Source organism: Molothrus ater, chromosome 24 (assembly GCF_012460135.2).
Source record: "Molothrus ater isolate BHLD 08-10-18 breed brown headed cowbird chromosome 24, BPBGC_Mater_1.1, whole genome shotgun sequence".
NCBI lineage: Eukaryota > Metazoa > Chordata > Aves > Passeriformes > Icteridae > Molothrus > Molothrus ater.
Window position 1 is genome coordinate 3,442,950 of NC_050501.2, and position 9,059 is coordinate 3,452,008.

Here is a 9,059-nt window from a genome sequence, read left to right on the forward strand (position 1 = left end):
TCACAGCCCTGCTGTGTCCAGCTCTGTGGGAAGCAGACCAGGAGGCACAACCAGCCAGGAGGGTCAGAATCAGCCAGGTCCAAAGCATAACCTTAGTGATTGCTCCTCCTCTCATGGGCTAAAATACAATATGCACTGGGGCAGAGCATGGAGAGAACAGCTGAGAGGCTCTGGAGGTGCCTGAGGGTCAGCAGCTTCCATGGGGTGTATAAATTATTGTCAGCTTCTCATGAACATGAGCAAACAGCTTTGTTTTCTGGGGCTACTCTGGATTATGGAACAACAATAATTTTACAGACAACAATTGTAAGACTATTGGAATTTACCAATATAGCTGGATGGGATGTGCCTGAGCTTCTCTGGCCCTTGCTGCTGAGCCAAACAGCAGCACTGTGGTGTTTCACCCCACAGACACTTTTGGCTGCCTGGGTGTGTGGTGTTTCACCCCACAGACACTTTTGGCTGCCTGGGTGTGTGGTGTTTCGCCCCACAGACACTTTTGCCTGCCTGGGTGCTGCAGTTGGCACATGGAGACAAGTCCAGGCCTGCAGGAGCTCTGGTGGTGCTGGGATGGAGCTTCCCCCCATAACAGGGGCTGCTCCTGGGGTTTCCCTCTGGCAGAGAAGCTTTCAGGGCCATGGTGAAGGAAAGGAGTCGGTTCTGATGGAGGGTTTGGATCCAGAGCTTTATTCTGGCCCTCAGGCCTCTGAATGCAGCACCAGCTCCAACAGAACTCCCTGAGCCCGTGGTTGCTGCTCCTTTGAACCCTGGGGAGAGGGGCAGGGAAGGGGCAGGGAGCCACCAAGCAGGGACAGGAGGGGAGGGACAAAGGGACAAAGGACACCTGGATGGCCCAGTGCCCCCCAGGGGTAGAGGGCATCCTTTGGATCTGCCAATCACTCGAGGCCCTCTGGAATTCCAGGAGTGCCAGACAGTGCTGGGAGGGGAAAGGAGAGGTGACTGACACACCGGGAGGGAATTATCAGGGCAGGGACCCGAGGTTCTGGGGTAAACCCTGAAATCACACCACAGCATAAGATGGAATTCAGATGTTGGGACTGATGAGTTTATTTGATTCCTAGGAGTAAGCTAGTGATAAAGATTAGTTTTGCCTGGGGGTTCATTAGCAAGGGAAGGAGTTGAACCCTCATTTTTGGGGTATGGGCCCCATAGCTTGTTTAGCTGACCCTACTAGAAGGTAATATAAAGGAAGTATGGAGGGTTTTGATTCCTCTAGTGTAGGTTTGATTCCTGCTTTTCTAAGTACTAGGAAATGAGAGGGCTGGTATACCTCCATGTTCACGTTATCATAGTGACCCTTAGTGTTCAGGCACATTTCCAGTAGGGCCTTAAGTAAGGAGGTAGGCCCGCGTAGGTCGGCTCCCCCACATGCAGAGGAGCAGCACAGTGCTGAGGATGGCCTGGTGTGAGTGCCAGCAGTCCTGCCAGGGATGTGTTTAACCCATTTCTCTGCCGTGCAGGAGAGTTTGGGGAGGTGTGCCGGGGGTGTCTGAAGCTGCCCAGCAAGCGCGAGCTGCCGGTGGCCATCCGCACGCTGAGGGCCGGCTGCTCCGAGAAACAGCAGCGCTCCTTCCTGGCCCAGGCCTGCACCATGGGCCAGTTTGACCACTCCAATGTCATCCGCCTCGAGGGGGTCATCACCAGAGGTACATTCATTGGAATATTTACCAATATAGCCGGATGGGACCTGCCTGAGGCCTTGTCTGGTTCAGGGCCTGGTTTGGCCCTGAGCCAAACAGCAGCACCGTGGTGTTTCACCCCACAGACACTTTTGGCCGGCTGGGTGTGTGGTGTTTCACCCCACAGACACTTTTGCCTGGCTGGGTGTGTGGTGTTTCACCCCACAGACACTTTTGGCCGGCTGCGTGTGTGGTGTTTCACCCCACAGACACTTTTGGCTGTCTGGGTGTGTGGTGTTTCACCCCACAGACACTTTTGGCTGGCTGGGTGTGTGGTGTTTCACCCCACAGACACTTTTGGCTGGCTGGGTGTGTGGTGTTTCACCCCACAGACACTTTTGCCTGGCTGGGTGTGTGGTGTTTCACCCCACAGACACTTTTGCCTGCCTGGGTGCTGAAGCTGGCACTGCAGACAAGTCCAGGCCTGCAGGAGCTCTGGTGGTGCTGGGATGGAGCTTCCCCCCATAACAGGGGCTGCTCCTGGGGTTTCCCTCTGGCAGAGAAGCTTTAAGGGGATGGCGAAGGAAAGGAGTCGGTTCTGATGGAGGGTTTAGATCCAGAGACTGCTCTGACTGCTGCAGCTCTCTCCCATGAGTGTGTGTGCAGAACCAGGCTATGGATGCGATAGTTAAATGGATATTTTGTAAATCCAAAGATTCTAACCCTAAAAACTAGGGTTTTTATAAGGAAAGGAAGTTCTGACTGGGCTGGTTGCTTTTGCTTTCACTGGGCTGTGCTGTCCTTTGTGATTCAGTCCTGACGGAAGGAGCTTCTGATACTGGAATCTGTTCCTAGCTGGGAATGGCAGGGAAGCCTTGGCCCTAGTGCTCATTATAACCTGGCTGAGATAACATCCTTATCTCCCCCAAAAGCCAGGCAGTGCAGGGGTTGGCACCTGGATTTGTAACCCCTGCAGAGTCTGAGTGATGACAGCACTGACACCGTGCTGTTTGTCTGTCTGTGCAGGGAGCACCATGATGATAGTGATGGAGTACATGGGGAATGGCCTGCTGGACTCCTTCCTCAGGGTGAGTACTGGGGTGTCTACCCAGCTTGGACTCTCCTGGCTGTGTTCCCATGGCTGCCCTTTGGTTTTTCCTCTTCTGCTTTCACAGAAACACGAGGGGCAGCTGACGGGCACGCAGCTCATTTGCATGCTGCAGGGCATTGCCTCTGGCATGGCATACCTGGCAGAGATGGGCTATGTGCACAAGAGCCTGGCTGCCCACAAGGTCCTTGTCAGCAGCAGCCTGGCATGCAAGATCACAGGGTTCAGACAGCCTCAGGAAGACAAGATGGAAACCATCTTCTCCACCATGGTGAGCTGCATGTCCACATTCTATTGTCAACACTTTTCCTAGGCTCCCATCCCCTTCTTCAAGTATGAACAGGGATTCTGCACCTTGGACTTCTTTCTCAGGTAGAAATCCAATGTTTTTGGTCAGGGACCTTCATAGCACCTTCATGCCTGCTCCAGCCACAGCCCTGCTGCACAAATCAGGGCAGAGGGGACTTGTGTTTGTACAGCTGTGGGATGGTTTTCCTTAAATATCAGTGTACAAAAGGCTATCAGCTCTTCCTGGGGACATCCTCCTCTCGCATTAATATTTCAGGACTCACACTCCAGCGTAGCATACAGTTGCAGTGACATTTTAAACAAATTGAGGGAAAAGTTTTCTCTTAGCACTAAATGTGCTCCTGGCACATGGGTTTGCTTGGTGTCCACCCTGTGATGCCAGGCAGGGCACAATGAACAGTGAATGCCTACCTGGGAATTGCCAGCATTGGCCACATCCTGCTGGGCTCTCAGAAGGTTGCAGTTTATTGCAGCCCTGAGATATGTGAAAAGTCTCTGTTTCGGTCCACACGTTCGAAGAATGAGTCAGAGTTCTTCAGTTCTCAGTCTCAAAGCTGTTTATTGTATCTTATCCATAAAAATTTTTGTCCTGCCCTGCCAAGGTCTGTCCAGCAGGACAATTCCAGGCACACTGCCTGCCCCGGGGCAGTGTTATCTTTTTATACTACAAACTACATATAACATGTTTACAATTACTTTCCAACCTATCACCTGTGTTAGACAGTGAGCTTCTACTCTAAACCAATCCAAAAGTGCCACCATCACAGCAGAAGATGGAGGTAGAGAAGAAGAAGAAGAAGGCTGGACACGCCCAAGTCCCTCCATCTTGTCCTCAAAACCCCTATTCTAAAAAACCCCCAAATCTACTTTTTCACCTCGTGATAATTTTATTATTACACTACTTAAACTTCTGTGGCTTCCAGGTCTTCATACAAAGCTGGTAATTTGTTCCATGGGTCATAATCAAACCCACAGGTGTTCTGGGCTGTGTGCCAGTGTCTCAGAGCCCCCTGGCAGGGGTCCTGGCAACTCTGGACACCCAGAGGGATGCACTGAGTTCTGACACTGGGCCAGTAAATGATAAATCATTCCTGCCCTTCTGCCTGTGCAGCGTGGGAAGAGCCTGGTGCTGTGGTCAGCCCCTGAGGCCATCCAGTATCAGCACTTCAGTCCTGCCAGCGACGTGTGGAGCTTCGGGATCGTCATGTGGGAAGTGATGTCCTACGGGGAGAGACCCTACTGGGACATGTCCCACCAGGATGTGAGTGCCCTGCAGCTGCTCAGTGCATGGTGCTGCAGCTGCAGGAGTGGCTGGGAGGCTTGCCCCAGGGTTTGCCTCTGGTTTGATGGCAGCAGCTGACCCCAGCCCCTCGTGTCATGCAGGTGATGAAGGCTGTGGAGGATGGCTTCCGCCTGCCAGCCCCTGCCAACTGCCAGCCTCCCCTGCACCAGCTGATGCTCAACTGCTGGCAGAAGGACCGCAGCCAGAGGCCCAAGTTCTCACAGATCCACACTGCCTTGAGCAAGCTGGTGCAGAGCCTGGAGCCCCCAGAGTGCCCCAGCTCCACATGTCCCAGGTGACCACACCTGCCTGTCCCCCCCTGCCCTGCCATGCCCCACTCCCTGTTCACCACCCTCTCTGCTGGCAGGTCCCATGGCACGTCCATCCCCCTCTCCAAGAGAACCTTCTCAGCCTTCCCCTCGTTCAGCTCCGTGGGGGAGTGGCTGGAAGCCATAGAAATGGGCAGATACAAGGACAACTTCACTGCTGCAGGCTACTGCTACCTGGAGTCTGTGGCCAGGATGACAGCCCAGTAAGTGACCTCTTCTCCTGGCTGTAATCTCGTGTGTGGGTGTGATGGTGTTCACAGGGGTCCAAGGATGAGGGAAGAGATGAGGATCTGACGTTTCAGAAGGCTGATTTATTATTTTATTATATATATCATATTAAAACTATACTGAAAGAATAAAGGATTTCATCAGAAGGCTAGCTAAGAATAGAATAGGAAAGAATGATAACAAAAGCTTATCTCTCAGACAGAGTCCAAGACAGCTGGACTGTGAATGGCCATTGATTAAAAACAAACACATGAGACCAACCCCAGATGCACCTGTTGCATTCCACAGCAGCAGATAACCATTGGTTACATTTTGTTCCTGAGGCCTCTCAGCTTCTCTGGAGGAAAAATCCTAAGGAAAGGATTCTTCATAAAAGATGTCTGTGACATGTGGGTGCAGTGGGAGCAACGTTTCCTGCCCCTGCCAGAGAGCAGAGCCCATCCAGAGTGATTTACTGATAACCTGTGGTGCTGCAGCACAGGGTGGTGGGCTCAGAGCTGTCCCACACTGGTGTGCTGCAGGCTCCTGTTAGCCCAGAATGCCTGGTCAGGGTCAGTGCTGCTTTGGCTGGGGCTAAAGCTTGGGGATTTTTTATTTATGCATTTTCTTACTTGGGCATGTGTGGAATGGGCACTGCCTGGCCTGGAAGCAGTTACTGTTGGGGCACACGGTGGTCATGGTGATGTGAAATGCACATCAAGAATGTGGATAACTAATCCTGTAATCTGTTCATAAGCAATGTCTCTTGTTGAGCTGTCAAGTCTCCAGAGGCAGGTGGTGGCTGGGAATTACCCAGGCAGCTGAGGCTCGGGAGTTTCTTGGAACACTGACAGTTTTTATTGCTGGGGCTGCCCTGCCCTGGTTCCTCTTGCCTCTGCAGTGTGTGCAACGGGTGCAGTGATTCCCAAATGGGAATCAAGTTAGTTCATCTCCAGATCCTTTTATATTCATTAGCCACATCTTAAGTCCTGTAAATACACACTTGAGAAGTGTGTATGGTTAACCCAGTGATGGTTAACCCATGCCTAGCAGCAAGGAACGGGGAGAAGGTGGGGAGAAGGTTGTGTTCTGGGGGAGTGGCTGCAAGCTGAGCTTGTGTGTAAGGGTTGTGTGTGCTGGCTGATGTGGGGCTCATTTTGCAGAGACATCCTGAGCCTGGGCATCACTCTGGCAGAGCACCAGAAGACCCTCCTGAGTGGGATCCAGAGCCTGCGGGCCCAGGTGATCCGGATGCACGGCCGGGGCGTGCAGGTGTGAGCCCGTGTGTGCAGAGGGGCAGAGCAGCCCCTGCTCCCGGGGAGGAGAGACCTGCTGGGCCAGCCAGCCCCACCTCTGAAACCTGGGGGTCTCAGGTGGGCTGTGGGAACTGCTGGGTGCTGCCAAACACGTGGTGGGAGAGCAGGGCTTCTGTCCCCTGTGCCAGCCCAGCATCCCCAGGGCGGGGCCTGGGGGACGTGGCTCTCCCCAGGGCTGTTTGTAAGATGAGTCAAACTGTAGTGATGCCATTTCATGTGGTAGTTGAGTTCACAGGGTGGGATGGACCTTTTTGCACTGTCTTAATCCAGAGCCAACACTTCTGTGTCTAGTATCCTGCTGGTGAATCCATGGGGACTTTTATACAGCCTGACAGATCACAGCAACCCCACAAGGAGTTTTTATTGCTTTTATATTTAGAAAGCAGCTCTCACCCAATGCCCAACTCCTGGAAGGTGACTTTCCCCATCTGTGCTGAAGGAAACTCTTTCCCAGTTGCATCCCTTCTGCTCCATGAGCTACTTCACAGAGTTTTGACACCTCACTTGGTGAACAAAACCAAATATTCTCCAGTAAAGCACAGAGGAAATGGTGCTGGCTGCATCCATGCAATCCACACTTTGTTTTGTGAGCACTGTGCTGCCTTCCTGGCACGCTGGCAGCTCCCAGAGCTGCAGCCTGATCCCCGAGAAGACATAAATAGCATCTTAATAATACAACTTTCCTTGAGGTTTGTTAATTAAATGGGTATTTGCAGCCCTTTATGGAGTTTTGTAAGGTTTTATTGTGATCTGTAAGTGTCTCAAGTGAATTATTAATGCTGAAAGGCAAAGATTTACATAGGGGATGAAGGCTGTAGGAGATGCTCAGAGTCTGGTTGGAAATCTGCTCCAGTCAGACCCTGTTGTTGGCTGCTCTGAGAGGATGAGGATGTGAATGAGGATTGAGTGCAGGGCCCCTTGGGGCTGGCAGGGTGACCTCTCTGCCCAGGAGAGTGCTGCATATGCTCTGGGGAAGACAAGATCTCTCCTTCCTGTCTCCTCTGCAGTTCAAACCATGCCTCTTGTGACCCTCCCCAGAGTTTCTTGGTCAGTGTTTTTAACAGAAATCATTTCTCCAAGTCTGGCCCATTCCAGTCAGGTTGGTCACTTGCCATCCCCCTATTTCCCAGCCTGAAGAGCAATAGCAGTGACCTAAGCCCTGCATTTAGTGAAATGCCTGATCCCAAGGATCAAGTGCAATTTGTGTGCTCTCTGTGTTTACATTTTATCTCTAGAGAAAGCATATTACAGCTCTCTAGGCAGGGGCTTGAACCAGCTTGGTTCTGGTTCTTGGTTCTGGTTCTTGGTTCTGGTTCTTGGTTCTCCCCTCTCCCTGCTGGTGCTGCCTGTTGGGATGCAGGAGCCATGCTGGGAAGTTGCTGCTGGAGGAGCTGGCTCCAGGCTGCTTCAGGAGATCTGGAGACATCTAGGGCTTGGTGGTGAGGTGGCAGTGTGCCTCAGTTTGGAAAACAAACCTGGCCATGAGCAGGCAGCACCGTGTTCCCTTGAGTCCCCAGAACAGACCCTGCCTCCAGAAAAAGGAATGTGACAAGAGCCAGCTCTGGGTGCCTCTTGTGGCCACTAAAATCTGCTTTTCTGTCCCTCTGGATGCTGCCCAGCTGGAAAGGGATGAACCTCAGCTCAGTTATCTGTGGTCATGGCTGTTTCCCTGGGCTGCAGTGGCTGGGGGCTGGCCAGGGCTCAAATCTGAGCACCTGTTGGTTTGATCACCAAACTCCCAAAAAACTCACTTCCTTTTCAAACCAGGACACTCCTGTAGTTGCTGTGGCTGTGTGGAGGGGTCCCACAGGAGCTGAGCTCTGGAGTGGGCTCTGACCCAGCAGAAACAGGAGTCAGCAGCTCTCCTGCTCTCTCCCACAAGGAAGGAAAGGAAAGCCCCCCATGGAAGCAGCCTCCTAGCCCAGTTTTTTTGCAAGAATAAACACTTTTAATTGAGCTCTCACCAACACAAGATAACAAAATTTGTAGATTAAGCTATAGATTGTTGTTATGATATTAAAATTAACTTGCATCCTCTCAGCTTCTCTCCTTGGGGAAGTAGTATAATTAAATTAATCAGCAAGGCTGTTTTGCAGCTGCAAGGGAAATGCCTCAAAATGACCCTGATCTCTTCCCATCCAGCCTCTGGCATGTCACAAGGCTCTTGCCTTCTCCACGGGCTGGAGCAGCATCTGCAACACTCCCCTCACTAGAAACCAATGGGAATCAAGGTGGTTCATCCCCAGATGCTTTTCTATTCATTAGCCACATCTTAAGTACTGTAAATACACACTTGAGAAGTCAATATATATTTTTATAAGCTTGAGACAAATGTAATATAATATTATAAAGGACTCTGTGTGCATCTCATGTTTGAACTATAGTCAGACATCTCCAGGGAATCTCAGTTGGTTTGGAATATTATTTATTAATAATGACAATAGTAATAATAGTTATTATAAATGCTAATAAAAATCTATTGACATTTTTTAAAATTTTGTATTTATTGAACCACTGTTGAAGCTGGCAATAAAGAGATATCTAAATACCTGAGTAAAACCAACCCATAATCCTGCCCTGGTTTGTCTGAGTGGGTCATTTCAGTGTTCTGGGGGGAAATGACACTTTATCAAAGGTGCCATGTGGAGTAAGGGACAGTTTTAGTAGCATCAAGGTGTGAAGTGATGCCTTGTTTTGTCAAATGACATCTGTGCTAAGGTGAGCTGACACCTGTAGAGGGGCTGGAGGGGTGGTTTCTTGATAGTGACATTTTGTGGGGAGGAAAAGCACCTGCTTTGCTTTGCTGGTGCATGTTGTGGTGTCAGAAAGGTGCATGGGCTGGCCTGTGGGCCAGGTGCTGTTCAGAGA

General features: G+C 51.1%; 1 protein-coding gene across 1 annotated transcript in view; it reads left to right on the forward strand.

The window, feature by feature from the left end:
* EPHA10 (EPH receptor A10) overlaps positions 1-8,766 on the forward strand; it is a 33,612-nt gene extending 24,846 nt beyond the window's left edge. Inside the window, exons 11-17 of the mRNA XM_036397215.2 lie at positions 1,482-1,667; positions 2,667-2,728; positions 2,816-3,019; positions 4,169-4,318; positions 4,441-4,634; positions 4,707-4,871; positions 6,039-8,766. Of these exons, the coding sequence (XP_036253108.2) occupies positions 1,482-1,667; positions 2,667-2,728; positions 2,816-3,019; positions 4,169-4,318; positions 4,441-4,634; positions 4,707-4,871; positions 6,039-6,153 (1,076 nt within the window). The 3' untranslated portion in view covers positions 6,154-8,766. The remainder of the gene's footprint in view (positions 1-1,481; positions 1,668-2,666; positions 2,729-2,815; positions 3,020-4,168; positions 4,319-4,440; positions 4,635-4,706; positions 4,872-6,038) is intronic.
* Positions 8,767-9,059: the final 293 nt, after the last annotated feature.